This window comes from Coloeus monedula (assembly GCF_965178545.1).
Source record: "Coloeus monedula genome assembly, chromosome: 6".
Classification (NCBI taxonomy): Eukaryota; Metazoa; Chordata; class Aves; order Passeriformes; family Corvidae; genus Coloeus; species Coloeus monedula.
The window spans coordinates 12,062,221-12,077,838 of NC_138786.1; the positions used below are offsets into that span (position 1 = coordinate 12,062,221).

General features: G+C 45.1%; 1 protein-coding gene across 1 annotated transcript in view; it reads right to left on the reverse strand.

The window, feature by feature from the left end:
* Nucleotides 1-6,261, reverse strand: part of SWAP70 (switching B cell complex subunit SWAP70) — a 35,553-nt gene extending 29,292 nt beyond the window's left edge. Inside the window, exon 1 of the mRNA XM_082283732.1 lies at nucleotides 6,109-6,261. Coding sequence (XP_082139858.1) covers nucleotides 6,109-6,207 — 99 coding nt within the window. The 5' untranslated portion in view covers nucleotides 6,208-6,261. The remainder of the gene's footprint in view (nucleotides 1-6,108) is intronic.
* Nucleotides 6,262-15,618: the final 9,357 nt, after the last annotated feature.

The following is a 15,618-nucleotide window of genomic DNA, read 5'->3' on the forward strand; positions in this document are numbered from 1 at the left end:
TGGGTTGTCAGAAACCTAGGTGGTTTCCACATCAAGTGACCAATTTACCAGGAGAGAATTCCACTTTCAATTCTTTTCTGAGATCTGCCTTATCTGTGATCTCTCCTGTGCCCAGTGCCCTCTTTTCATAACTCAGGAAATTCCTCGGTGCCTGCCAAAGCCTGCCGTTCTCTAACGCAGCCAAGCACCAGCTGAATTCTTCACTTGCAGGGTAAGCCTGAAAAATTCTGCCCTGAGGTCTCGTTTGGTTTTGTTCTCTCAAATCACATTATTTGGACCAGAAGATACTCTACGTTAATTAACAATTAAAATAAAAAAAAAACCAAACAACAACTAGCTGAGCAGTAGGTTAACTGGGGTACAAAAAAATCACCTTGCCTTGCAGAAGCTACATCAACCATGAGGAAGTTTTGCACCAGTCAGGATTAATCCCCCAGTGCCCACAGGGTTGCTAGGCAGCTCTTTCCACATTTATTATGCCCTGGATGCCACATTTAACAATTCACCTTCATGCCAAAGCCAACTCCTGCCCCAGCCCAGAGACTCATCTCTGCTGCAGCACATGGGTACAGTGGGGGTCCCCAAACTGGAGTGTGAGACAGCACAAGCAGCCTGCACTGGCTTCATGGCACCAGTGCACTCCGGGTGCAATTCTTCATTTTCAAGGAAAAGTTTTGTAAGGTGCCTAGTAGCATCCCATCTTTCCCTGGGAACACTGAAAGTGTTCTGTTCCAAATACAAACAGAAGCAAGCTGAACACCAAAGGTCATCACAGACTTTGCATTTACCTATTTATGCCCCGTTTCATGCTGCTTTACCTTCAGGTCTACTCTGCCATAGCTGCTCTCCTCTGAGCTCCCATTTTCCAAAACTTTCAGCACGTGTTGAATTGTTACCATCTGAGTAGTTCCATTTAACCATGTCCATAAAGGTGATCTGCATTTCTACAAGGAGAGGGAAGATCTGCTAGACTATTGCTCAGTGACAAAAATTTGGCCAGATGACAGTGGGAGCACTACCAGGGCAGACTAATCCTGCAGCAGCTATTGTCAGCTTCTTTGGTAGTTTTCTCTCTCTCTTCCATCTTTCAGGGGGAGTCTTCCCCCTCCCCATCTCTTTTTCAGATTTTAAAATGTTGGCATCACAGATCCTGGCAGCTCCATTCAGTGGTTTCGTGTGAATTCATTCCAAGACATTCTTGGCTCATCTCTCCCTAACATCCATGTCAGCAGCCAGCCAGCCAAAATAAGGCTACTCACAAGTACTTTCCCTTTTTCTTTTATGACCAGTGTTAAAGTAGCATCATATAAGCCCCTTGTCACAAACACCAGGTCTTTTCATCCAGGTACAGCATAAGCACACCATATCCTGCATCACCCCATCCCCAAGGTACAGCTTCCTTACCCACTCAGGTAGCAGACACCCCATTTGGAGCCTCATTATTTAATGTCAGGGTGAGCACAGCAGTCTCTTTCGCAGTTGGATGAGTGTGCTCCAGCCCAGCCTCCACCAGCTCAGGCTCCTGACTCTTGTGCCCCTCACCCACATCAGCTCCTGTTCCTTCATTCACTCTTTCGCCTCTGGGCATTTGCACACCCCTCATCACCATTTTCAACAACCTCACCCTTCCTTTTGCCTTCCTTGTCTGCACAATCCCCCTTGGCCCCAAGTCACATACTGGTGTCAGCCTGCATCTGCCCAAGTTGCCAAGTGAATTGCCTTTCTGTCCTGTGGCTCCCAGCCCTTAGGAAGAGCTCCTTGTAAACATATTCCATGCACTGCATCTTTCTTCTACATCTTCCGTGAAACCAGCTGACAAAACAGTCACAGAATCAATTAGGTCGAAAAAGACCTCAGAGATCATCAAGTCAAACATACGACCAAACACCACCATGTCAACCAGACCACAGCACAGAGTGCCACATCCAGTCTTTCCTTCAACACCTCCAGGGACTCCATCACCTCCTGGGCAGCCCATTCCTAGAGCTCATCAGCCCCTCTGTGAAAAAATTCTTCCTAATGTCCAACCTGAACCTCCCCTGGTGCAGCTTAAGGTCTCGTTCTGTTGCTGGTAGCCTGGGAGAAAAGACTGACCCCCACCTGGCTACAGTCTCTCTTCAGGCAGGTGTAGAGTGGTAAGGTCACTCCTGACCCTGCTCTTCTCCAGGCTAAACATCCTCAGCTCCTTCAGCAGCTCCTCATAGGACTTGTGTTTCAGACCCTTCAACACCTTTGTTGCCCTTTTCTGGACATGCTCCAGCGCCTCAATGTACACCCTAAACTGAAGGGCCTGGAACTGGACACAGCACTTGAGTTATGGCCTCACCACTGCATAGTACAGGGGACAATCCCTGCCCTGGTCATGCTGGCCACACTATTGCTGATACAGGCCAGGATGCCATTGGCCTTCTTGGCCACCTGGGTACACTGCTGGGACAAAAGGTTAAGAGGGCTGCTGATCCACTGGGAGCTGCTCCTCTTAAGCACAGCGTCATGGCCCCATCATTTCCTCATGCTCCCTGTTTTAGTCTACAGGCTGCCTGGGCTTTCCTGGCAGAGCAGCATCCCTCCCTCACACCTCACGGACAGGATTCCTCATGGCTACCCTAACACACACACTTTGAGCCCCGTTGATAGCACCAGAGCAGGACCCTCTCCCTGTGAGTCACGGTGACTAATTTCCTACCACCCTCCACCGCTGTACAAAGCCGATTGTCCGGCCGGGGTCCTGCCCACTCGGCACAGGCTCCCAACCCTGCCCCTGCCTCGCTACATTGTTCAAGGTCTTCCTCTCCGGTCAGACCATCCCTCTCACCCTGATTACACCATTCTTCCTCTTCCCACAGGCCACTGACTTCACATTTAGTGGAAAGGCAAAGCACAGCTAAGAGGTATAATAACCCTAAAACACCCCAAATGAGAACAGATCAGGATAAATTTTCTAAGCCTGACAAGTAGCTTTGGTCACCCAAAGTTATAATACAGGCCTGAATGAGATAGTATTCTCACAAGTGGCTCACCATCCACAATCTGCAGATATCACCCAGGAATCCAAGACCCAACAGTTAGAAAATCCACCCCAATGTAGCATGTAAGACAAAACAAGAACAGCAAAATAAACCCACTGCCTAAGCAGAGACAAGACACAAAGCAACGTACAGAAGAGCTTCGAGAGAAGGTGTAAAAACTAATCAGTGTGTGTTCTTTCCAAGATCCAATCATACACACACACTAAAATCAGTTCTGCTGGCTATCAAGTGGAACTATATTTAAAACCACAGTGTTTCAAGATCCAGATGAAAAGTGGATTTAATGTTGACACCTTAGAGAAACTTCTAAAACAATTTTTAAATTGCAGATGGCAAGAAAGATGAAATTAAATGTAGGAAAGGAGGTAATTTGCATGTAGCTCATGCTGGAATCACAGCAGCAGCTGTAACATTATACACAGAACTTACACCTGAGCCTTGCTGTATCAGTGTTTGAATGTGCCAAAACACACCGGCAAAACAATAAATGTGTCCAGCTTTAAAGCTGTAATTTAAGAACAGAATACACAAATGTTTCTGCTGATGTAGAAAAAAATACTAAGAGCTGCAGACAGCATAAAAGTAGAACTTCTGAAGATTACCAGTTAAAAAAAAAAAGTAGAAAAATCCAAACAAACAAACAAAAAAATCAGTGCATACTGGAAGAAGATAATATTCAAAATGACACAGAGGACTGATTTAAGTGTCTCTTCTCTCAGCAGCTCAGAACATATACAGAAGATACAAATCGATAAAAGATATCTCATGACACCTTTACTATTCCAAGCAAGTCCCATTTTTGCCCTCAAGCATTTGCTGTTTCTCCAGACTACGAAACAGACCCAACTGACTCACCTCCATCTGCTCTAGATCTATTGAAAACAAATGTGTGATGCAAACCCTTCACAGTAGGGCCTCAGCTACAGATCACACACACATTTATTTTTCTCATAGTATTCAAAGTTAATTATTTATTTTTATGGAAGGCTCAAAGGTCACTTCTAGGCAGAGTAACTAGAAATCACTGCCTTTAACAATGAAACATGTTATTCTCAGGAATTTACGTGCAACATGATGGCATCCACCTTATACTGGATTACACAAACCATTGTCAGGAAGTTGTCTTATTGAGGAGGGAAGTGTTCAGCAGGTTACAACACCGCCATTCTCACAAAAAAATAATAGGTTTTTATAATTTTTTTAAAACAGCAGTTCCACTAAATTATTAAGCATATTTTTCTAATGTCACAGATCTCTACTAGCCTGTTGATCTCCAAGCACCATCTCTCCATTTTACAAGAGTGCTAAATCTTCCTCATGATGATGAGAAACACTTCATTGTGAAACACATTCTTTAAGACAATATAGCCCTATCTCTATCAGATAGGAACTTCTCTTTTGCTGTCCTGCCTGCCCTTTTTAACCATGTGGAGGTACTGCCATCATGCACACCTCTTCTCCCACCAGAAACATCAGTTTGACACCACATTCATAATTTGCCAGAAAAAGACTATGGAAGAACACCCTCTACCCCCTTCTGTGTCCCCTGAAAACTAATTCTTGGTGGCCACAGGAGAAGGTGGCAGCCTCACTTCAGGCTTGTTTCTGCACTCCCAGATCCTCCACCTAACACTTCCCATAGGAGCCTTTATGTCACAGACAGAAGTGCACAGACACACAAAGCCCTACTTTTTTTCATCTTTGAGCGGTGACACCAGGAGAGCAGCTGCACCAGCCCACCACACACTGGCAGCTTCTTTAGCCATTTCATTCAGCCCAGCACGTGTGAACCTCAAGAGGTTTTCCACTGGCCTGCACGACAACTCATCCTGCAGACACCCTCAGGTGAGTGCACAGAGCACACAGGGTGTGGTAGGCAGCATGGCAGGAAAACAGGATTCCTATAAAGAGCAGGACAATAAAAAAAAGCTTCTCTGCAACCTGCTTCAGTTCGTCCTGGAACAGTGGAACACAAATACTCCCTTTCATTGACACCCCCTGTGAAAAACCCAGAACCTGCACACATTTTCAGCTTGAGCTCACAGCCAGGTCTGGCCTCTCGCCCAACTCCTGCCCCGCAGTCACTTCTGGCTGAGTTCGGCTCTATCTCACAGCCTGAGCACCCCAAGAGAAGAAAAGGAGAAGAGGAACAGGCTGCTTGCAACGTGTTGCCTGCTCTGGACCCTCATTACATAATGCTAAAAATAAAGTCCACGAGCGACCAGCCACACTTGGAAATACCACCACAGCACGGCCACTGTTTCTCGTGGAGTTAATCCCACAAAAGGCGCAAACCTCGGCTAATTGCTGCGGCCCACGCAGCCCCAGCACCGAGCACAAGGACCCACAGTCTCGAATGTCAACAGGTGTTGCGTTCTTATTCAAAATATTTATTTAGCCAGATTCCTGCTATTATTCCCAGGCCAAGATGGTCCCATAAAGCAGGGCCAAGATGGGACTGGATTCAGCGAGCTGCCTGAGAGCTCTTTTAAGAGCACAAACACTACTTCAGCGTATAAGCTAAGGAAAGAATGGCACAGTTGGAGCCTCTTGACTAATTCCCCTGTTTATATCCAAATAAGAGGGCACTGTGGAACCTCTCTCTCCCCTTGGCAAGCTGTGAATTTCACTTGGACGCAGCCAACCCCTATAGATGGGACCTTGTGGCTACCCCACAAAAGATTTTGGCCAGAAAGGGTAGCAAGGACATGTGGTTGAAAGCGGACCAGAAGCACAACAAGGGTTTGTGCACTAACATCTCGGGGAGGACGGAGCGCTTCCCTGGGCAGATGAAAATCAGCCCGCCCGTGCTCCAGGACGGGTCCGCGCCCCCGCGGGACGGAGGCGTCCAGGGCCCGCAGGGACAGCGATGCCGTGGGACGAACCGCAGCCCCGGTGCGGAAAAACGCGATTTACAGCGCCCAGGAGAGCCCCGAAAGCGAGTGCCCGTGTTTCCCCGGAGGTGGCCGCCCCAGGCAGGTCCCAGTGCCGGCGGTGTCAGCGCTCGCCGGGGACCGCCCGGGCCGTGTCCCGGCCCCTCGCCGGCCCCGCGCCCCCGGGCTCGCCGCCCCCCGCTTGCCTTAAGCTGCGACTTGGAGACCTTCCCGCTGCGGTCGAGGTCGAGGGCGGTGAAGGCGTGCCAGATGGACTTGAGCAGCTCCTCCTTGAGCCCCACCATGGCCGGCCCGCTCCCGGCCCGCGCCCGCCGCCGCTGTGCCCCGGCCTGCGCCGGCCCCGGGGGCGCGGCCCTGCCCGGCCCGGCCCGGCCCCGCTGGCACCGCCCCGGCAGCCGCGTCCCGCCCCGGCGGCGGCGGAGCCCGGGGGCGGCCCCCTCAGCGCCGCTCGGGCGGGAGCGCCCTGCGCCGCCGGGTCTCGTTCCCTGGCCTTCCGAAGCTTTCTCTCCTATGGCAGGTCTGCCTTTTTTCCTTAATAGGAAAATGCGCACTGTTAAATGGAAAGTGCTTGTTGGATTTTCTCCTTTTCAGTGTATTTCTGATGGCTCGCTGTAACGTGGATGAATAAATTAACATTTGTCACCGTGCTGCTCTTCAGTACAGTTAAAACACTGTTCAGGGTTTTCACCTCTGTTGAGATAGCAAATAAAACAGTCTCGTCACTGTGATGTGCTACTAGATAGATAAAACAAGTACTGCATGGTAATGAAAGCTGTCGTGAATATAATAGTGGGCCTGATACTTTTCTATTTTTCCAAATACTTCCCTCCAGAAAACTGGGGTTTTTTGAAGAACAGAAATACAGTTGAGTCTGTGAATAGAATTTATGAAAGTCTCAGGTCCAATATTCCCAGTAGGATGTACCTCACACTGAGGAGAGTAGCTTTCCTCTTGGAATTTTTCTGCCCCAAAAGCAGCTTGGAAGGAAGGCTGCACACAGCTGGAGAGAGTGCACTGCAATCCCAGTGCAGGGGGAGAGCTAAAAAAACCTCCTTCTTCACTACTTCCAGAGCAGAAGCCAGAGAAAATGTGTTCACGAAGAAGGAATTGTGCTGTTGGAAGTTTTCTTGAAAGTTTTTGGGTGTTTGGTATAGGTTTTTTGTGTTAAGTCCTCTTTAATGCTGTGGGTTGGGAATAAGCACTGGTGAGGGCAGCAGCTGTGCAAGGACTTCAGCGGAGATTATTAAAACAAAATAAATTTATGCATCATTTCTTCTGCATGTTGTAGGAAAAGCAAATTATTATTTATGATGCATGTGCTGTGATCTCAAGGGTCTTTTTTTCCATGTATGGAGTCCCTATTTTTTTGGCTAAGTGGTGTGTTGGTTGGTCTACTTAGCCAAAAATACCTCTTCAGGCCAGCTTTGGGAGGGGAAGGATAGAATGGCCTTTTTGTACAACTTGATGGATGTCTTTGGCATTTCAATCTGGACAGCAGATACCATAAATCATGTCAGCAACACAGCCAGGATCCAAACCCCAAATGCACTGAAGCCTTAGGCCCAAATATGATCCACCCACTGAGAGCATCTCTGTGAGCTTATTTTGCAGAAAAGGACAATGAGTGAGAAGAAGTGAGGGATGATGGGCATGGGCTTAGCAGCAGAAGGTACAAAACTCTCTAACACTTAACTGACTGACAAAGACTGAGAAATAAGACTCTTGCATGCACTGTTTCCTGCAACTGATAGAAAAGCTCACACTTTTCTGTCTGTGTCAAACCCACATACATTGCTTTGAAAACTGCATGTGACTGTCATTCACAGAGCACAGCCCATGATCACGCTGAGGTTTTATTTTCATGGATTTCACACAGAACCATTAAGATCCCAAACTCAAGACACATAATAAAAAGAAGGGGGAAAAAATTAGTTTTTGCCCAGTTTTAGTCCTCAGTCAATTGCATCATCAGAACAAAAAGAGCAGTCCAAGTGAAATAGTTCTGGCAGGTACAGTTTGACAACTGTTTTGTACCAGGTGGTGCTGGTTTATTGTGATTCCAGTAAGAAAGGCACTCAAATTCTGAAGTGTCACTTAAAATGCCATTTATTGCAGCCGACATTATAATGGAGAGAACAATGTAGATAACCTTACATGCCTTCAGGAAGCCTGGGCTGTGCAGCATCAACCAGGTGCAGCGTGTCACGCAGATCCTACCCAGGAAAAGTTACACCATTTCAGTCATTCAAGCTATTACAGGATTTTCTTAGAAGCAAACAACTCTATACATTGTTTCTATTGCCAAACATAAAGGATGTTCACACCAGAACCCCTTGCTGCCATTTTCAGATACAGTGCAGGGCACGCAGCACTGTCATCACAGATACCATGTAGGAGCTGCCCAAAAAATCCTGTGGGACAATCAGCCAGGGAAATTTGTCCCCCGTGGGCCTGGAGGCCAAGCTGGACAGACAGCACAGCTCAGCACAAGCTGGGAAGGCATGGGCCTAACTTGTGTGGATCACTGATCCTCCAGGTACAACGGGCTTCTGGCCAGGACCAGGGCAGATGAGCAGACAGCAAAGTCCACTGTAGGAAGTAATTCTAATTCTCAAAGGTGATAATTCACAAGATTAGTTTTCTGTATGTGGTGAATTGGAGACTAGAATCATCCACAGATTTCAGGTGATTTTTATTCTTCAGAAACACCTTTTAGAGATGTTGTAGTCTCCCAGTCAATTGTCAAACACAACCTGCCTTATTCACTGAACACATCCTAACAGCCTTTTCCCTCCTCTTTTTTCTTAACCTTTTTCTCCATAATTTATTCAAGGCTTTGGAATCCACAAAAAATTATTTATGCTCCTTCCTCGAGACAGATAGTGTGAACTATATGATTGACATCAAAAATTATTTGTATTAAATTTCCTAATGAACTTGATTTGCTAATATTATAGCTGTTACTATACAGAAACATCTGCCATCTTAAAATACATTAGCATTTCTCCAATTTGAGCACAGCTATTCCACTTAAGAAGGGAAGAGATAACTTTTATATATGCAGATAAATTGGTGGCTGAGCACCCACAAGGTCACCAGTAAAATCAGAACATCCTTATTAAAGTGCATTAAAATACAGCTAGATTCTGTGAAAAGTCATTGAAGAAAAGCAATCAATGTAGTTCACACATGAATCTTCAATGACAGAGACTTAATCTCTGCTTTGAACAGCATACAGTGGGTTTTTTTGGCAGTTTGAATTTTTTGTAAAAACAATAGAGTGGAAAAACAAAATCAAAACAAAATGCCCCACAAATTGTAGAGACCAACAAAACCCAACCACACCCACACACATAAAAACCAACCAACCAACAACAAAAAAAAACAACAAAAAAAAAACCTTCCACAAAAACCCCCCACTAAAACCCTGTGTGCTGCCTTACATTTTCTCTTCATTCTTTTTGCTGGCTTCTGTTATTCCTGATTTAAATGACATGCTAACATCCTTTGCCAGAACAGGATTTGTTTTCCACTCAGAATATAAATAGTTCCATTTAGGTCACTAGGTTAGCAGTCCATGCTTAAATGTTTCATTAAAATGAGTGGTTCATACAAATCTCAGCTGCTCCAGCACTTGGTAGGTTAATCAAAAGGCTACTTAAAAGTTACGCATAAACCTAGTATATGATTTTATATAGTCATACTCATATTTAAAACCGTTTTTATAGGATTGAACTAACTGAGCAAAACCAGTTAAAGTGAAGTTCATATGCAGACAAACTTGTTGTGGAATGAAACCTTTGTTTTTTATGCTTACCCAAAATAGCTTTGACAAAGTTACAGGACTATCCTGTGTATCCACACCCAAAGTGTGAGTTATTTTAAGCAACCCTTCTATTTTGATATGCTAGTCTGGATCTTTGCTTATCAAAGACTTTACATTCCGAACCTTTGAAGATAAGATTGACATGTAATCCATTAAACATTAATTAACAGCAATCACACTTAACCAAGAAACCCTTGATAGCACTACATAAACCCTAAATTGCTTGTGTGGTACAAAAGCAAGTTCTGATGCAACTTCACACACTTCTGCTTTTCCTGAAAGTTGTCTGAGATCTCAGCAACTTTATTTTAAATCTGCACTTATTCTAATTTTGTTTCCTCACCACAGTTAAAAACATGACTGAAGGGAGGGAAAACTGGCTCAGTCTCACAGAGTGACTCACAGTTTCAGGAAGGAGCTTTAGTTAGACCCTGCTGGGGCTCAGCCTTAAGGGGTCAATCACTTTTCTCTTGGTCCTCTTTGCAGGAGCTTAATTACTCCTTGTTAGCCAAATAATAAGCATTTGTCAGGGAAGTTCTAACCAGAGGAAAGATTACGCACTTGAACCGTTACTAATTTTGTTTTATGCCACTGAGTCAGTTAAACTGACATCAAGGAAAGAATTCCGGCACTTCAGTAACTCAGTTTTCTGCTCATTGTTAGCCCAGGGAAAATCTTCCCAACCTCGGCTAGACCAGTCATTTTCATTCTCCACAGGAAAACTAAATGGAAGCAAACCGAAATTGAAGACCATTAAGCCAACTTTGCAGCAAACTGTGTTTCCAGTATCTGCCACTTCACAACAATGTTTCAGGAGAAAAGTGAAGCAAATGCTAGTGTTTATTATCAATGTGTTAGTTCTGAATAGACTACTCCTGTCATAAAACATCTCAAGGAAACATTGGGGGAGAGTGTAAAAAGCAGTAAGTATATTTGACATTATAGCATGACTCAATCCTCATGCCATCTGAGGAATTTGTTTTTTCTGTTATTTTAAAATAGTAGTTTGAGGTGAAACAGGAAGCAGCATTAGATGCTGAATCAGAATGGCAGTTCAGTCTCTCCTAAAAAAAAAAGTGAATTTTTCATTCACTTCTAAGACTTCCACAGCAATCTTTAAAGGGATTACAGCAAGACACACCTATTTCACTATGGTTTTCTATTTATACACATGTGCACAGTACATGCCTTTTTATTTAAACTTAAGAAGACAAATGTAATGAAGGGATAAAACATTAGGTTACCTTTCAGTTCTTCCCTGGTAACACACATCTTACTCTACACTTTCAGCTGATAAGGTATTTCACATCAAGTTCTAGAACTTGCCATAGAACAGAATACCACAGATATCTTACCTGCAGAGAGGAAGAGGAAATTCAATCCCCTGTGTGTAGTAACCATCTGATACCATCTTTTGGGATGGGAACCAGAAGGAAAAATAAGCAATGGAAAAAGCCACTTAAGCAGGGTTAATGTAGAAGACAGTCAGAATCATAGAATCTTTAAGACTGGGAAAGACCTCCAGTATCACTGGGCCCCCTGTTAACCCAGCACTGCCATGTTCACCACTAAACCATTTCCCTCAGTGCCACATCCACATGTTTTTTGACTTCCAGGGATGGTGGTTCCACCACTTCCCTAGGCAGCCTGTTCCAATGCCTAGCAACCTTTTCAGTGAAGAAATTTTTCCTAATGTCCCATCTAAACCTCTCCTGGAGCAGCTTTAGGCCATGTCCTCTTGTCCTACCACTGTTACCTGGGAGAAGAGACTGACCCTCCCCCGGCTACAGCCTCCTTTTAAGCAGTTGTAGAGAGCAATGAGGTCTCCCCTGAGCCTCTTTTTGTCCAGGCTACAGAGCCCCAGCTGCTCCTCATAGGACTGGACACAGCACTTCAGGTGTGGCCTCACCAGTGCCCAGTACAGAGGGACAACCACTGCCCTGGTCCTGCTCACCACACTATTTATGACACAAGCCAGGATGCCACTGGCCTTCTTGGCCACCTGGGCACACTCTGGTTCATGTTCAGCCACTGTTGACCAGCACCCCCAAGTCCTGTTCCACTGAGCAGCTTTCCAGCCACTCTGCCCACAGCCTGCAGCACTGCCTGGGGTTGTTGTGACCCAAGGGCAGGACTTGCCACTTCGCCTTGTTGAACCTTATACAGTGGCCTTGGCCCATCAATCCAGCCTTGACTCAATGTCTATAAGATCAAAAGGAGTTTAAAATCCCACATGCTAAGCCATAAGTAAAATATATGGGGATATTCTGCCCTGGACATCTTAACACCTACATAGATGAGAGTGAAAAGAGGCAAGAGGAAAGAGCTGCAGGTTGAGAATAGCAGTTGTTTCTCCTGTCCCCCATTCCTATCCTGTGAAACACCTGCCTAAAATACTTTCATTAGTGGTGCCTTCTGCTGTCTGTAAATCAATAGATGAACAAGATCTTCTCCATCAGGATGCAGGCTGAACACACAGAATCTTCCTGTGTGTAAATTCAGTAACAGCAGCAGGTTTTATGTCCATTAGCCCACTTGTCTGGCAGCAACCCTAGGGATACACAGAAGATCATTAATCAGAGTCAGGCCACAGTCTGCTTTCATCTTGAGTCAAACAGACATCAGTTTAGACCAGCATGATAATTCAGATGTCATGCTAAATGCTCGTATTGTGTATTATAAGGGAGTCAAATGAGCAGCAAAAGGAAGATCTTCAATGCTTCAGATTTTTCAAGACTATCCAGAATCTCAAATTCATTTTGAGGCGTGTACAACCTCAGCTCTCCGAGCAACATGTTAAACAATAATAAATTGCTTCCTGTTTAATTAGGCACAGCAATATTCTCTCCTCGGGGCACCTCCCTTTCCCCAAGCCCAATCCCATTATACTTTGGGAAGATAGAATCTTCATCCAATTCCAACTGTTCAGACAGAAGCGGGACCTCTGTTTCCTGACTGCTGTCCTGCCCAGTTCCCTTCTGCTTTCTCTGTGCCGCGTTTCTGGAGCTGAGAACCTTCGGTCGGCTTGGCAGCACTCCCTCAGAGGGCTTCCAGGCTTCACTGGAGGAAGGGAGGGCTCAGCCCAGATTTGTCTCTTGATGGCCATGTTTAGACCCGGGTCCTCAAGCCCAGCTATAGCAGGGATGTTTGTAGGTCTCACACACAGAGGTTTATTAAACACGTGGATACCTTACATACCAAAGAACACATAAGGACACATGGTGAGGGTGCCTTTTCCAAGCCTCCACAGCCAAAGGAGTGCAAATTAAGACACTTACCTGAGCTACTGCTGGCAAGAATGCTCAGTCACTGCTGCAGAACAAGATAATGCTTTCCAACAATCAGGGTCGAGTGTCACACCAGCACACAAGCACTTCAAAGACAAAAATTCAGTGCACAGTTAACAATTTTGTCCAGCAGGTGTTGCTGGAGACTACAGAACACATTCAGACAAGGTCCAGCTGGCCAGCTTTTGGGAGGGTGTCAAACACCTGCTGTTCCCCTGCCCCAGATCAGCAAGGACAGGGTGCCTATTGCTACTTTTACTCATGAAACTTTTCAATGTTATAAAGTAATGCAAGATGTGACATTGAAATCCTATTTTGGAACATATAAACAGTGCCTAGCTCCATTTCTAAGTGGAAGTATAGCTTGTCTGTGACTTCCAAAATAAAACAACTTGACAGTAAGCTTTTCAGGTTCTACATTTTAGCAATTTAGATCCTTTCCAACTAATAGGCAACAGGATACTTGGAAACTGAAAAATGACCCTAACAAAAACCATCAAAAAACCCTAGAGAACTGCTGCGTGGGAATACCTTACCAAAAACAAAATTAAAAAACATACAAAGATGACCTCTAATTATATTTTGACAGTAATGGCAGAAACAGAATTTCATGTAGTATTTGAACACCAGATGTGACTCAAGATTTTTTGAAGTATAGCATTTATGATTCAATTCAATAATTTAGCCTGCAAACCCATCAATATTTCTACAATCAATGGAAAGGTTTGAATTGCAAGATGAATTATCCAAACAGTGAATCAGTCCTTGATACTTGAAATTCATTTTTCAGTGTTAAATGGTGTCGTGTCTTTACAGGAAACTGAGTCTGTAAGAGCTTTAGTCCATCACACCACCCACTCTTTGGTCAGAAGATGCAGAAAGACTGAGCAAGACCAGGCAGGTAGTGTTGTCCAGTAATGTATCATTAGAAGATGGAGAAGAGAAAGGAGCAGACAAATGTCTAGAGGAGGTGGGGATATGAAATACCTGCTTTCAGATATTTTTACATTCACTTTGAGTTCTCCATGAAGTCATGCAGTCTGATCAAATAAGGTAAGCTGCTATGTTACGTCTGTATTGGAAATTTAAGCTAGCTGAATTCAGGAGAAGAATGGTTAGACATTAAATGTAGCTATTTTGAAGAACACATTTGCCACACAACTGCAATGCTTGCTTCTTAAACTGAGATAAAGCTTTCCTCTTCAAGTGCTGAAGCTCATCCCATTACACCAAGAATTCTACCAAATTCTTGGTAGAATTTCAGCTAATATCCAACTCTACATTTTTGTGAGAGGTGAGAAGCTGCTTCTTCCACCTGCAAAGACAACTTGCTGAACTACAGACAAGCTTGGCCCAAGTCCTGCTTTTGCAATAAATTCATAAGCCACTAAAATTACTGTAAGATTGTTCATATTAAAAAAAGAAGCCCCCTTCGATGTCAGTAAAAATAGATACCACTTCTTACTCAGTAAGCATCTGAATCATGAATCACTTGGTGCTGGGAATATTCACAGCAAGCATTAACACACACTTCCCAAATTCTCTGCTTCTTCCCACTAGCCACCATTGTAGCCAGGATTCACTGCCTCACCATTGGCACCAGGAAGGCTCATGAAAATTTGACATAAAATGTCACCATTCTTACTGCTCCCATAAACTACTTTAAAACCCTGAAATGCCTTTTTAAATACTGTTCTTGGCAAACAGGAAAAAGTTAAAAATATCTAAAGTCACTTCAGTCACATGGTTTAAGCTAGGCACCCCTTCAATGGCACACAAAACCTGTGACCAGCACTAGAACAGACCCCATTGAATTCTTTAGGTTGGAAGGCATCCTTATGATCATAGAGTCCAACTGTTAACCCAGCCCTGCCAAGCCCACCACTCAGCCATGGCCCTAAGTGCCACATCCCCACAGCTTTTGAATAACACCAGGGATGGTGACACCACCAGTTCCCTGGACAGCCTGTTCCAATGCTTGACACTACTTCAGAGCAGACACGCTTCCTAATACCCTATCTAAACCTCCCCTGGCACAACTTGAAGCTATTTCCTCTTTTCCTATCTCTAGTTACTTGGGAGAAGAAGCCAACTTCCACCTAACTACAGTCTCTCTTCAGGCAGTTGTAGAGAAGTGATAAGGTCACCCCTGAGCCTCCTTTTCTCCAGGCCAAACACCCCCAGCTCCCTAAGCCGCTCCTCACAGGACTTGTGCTCCAGGCCCTTCCCCAGCTCCATTGCCCTTCTCTGGGCTCACTCCAGCCCCTCAATGTCTTTCTTGCAGTGAGGGGCCCAAAACTGGACACAGCACTCAAGGTGTGGCCTCACCAGTGCCCAGTACAGGGGAACAGTCACTACCCTGGTCCTGCCAGACATGCTGTTCTTGATAGAGGCCAGGATGCCATTGGCCACTTTGGCCACCTGGGCACTGCTGGCTCATGTTCATCTGCTGTCAAAGAGCACCCCCACATCCTTTTCCACTGGGCAGTTTTCCAGCCACTCCTCCCTCAGCCTGTAGCACTGCCTGGGGTTGTTGTGACCCAAGGGAAGGATCTGGCACTTGGCCTTGTTGAACCTCCTGC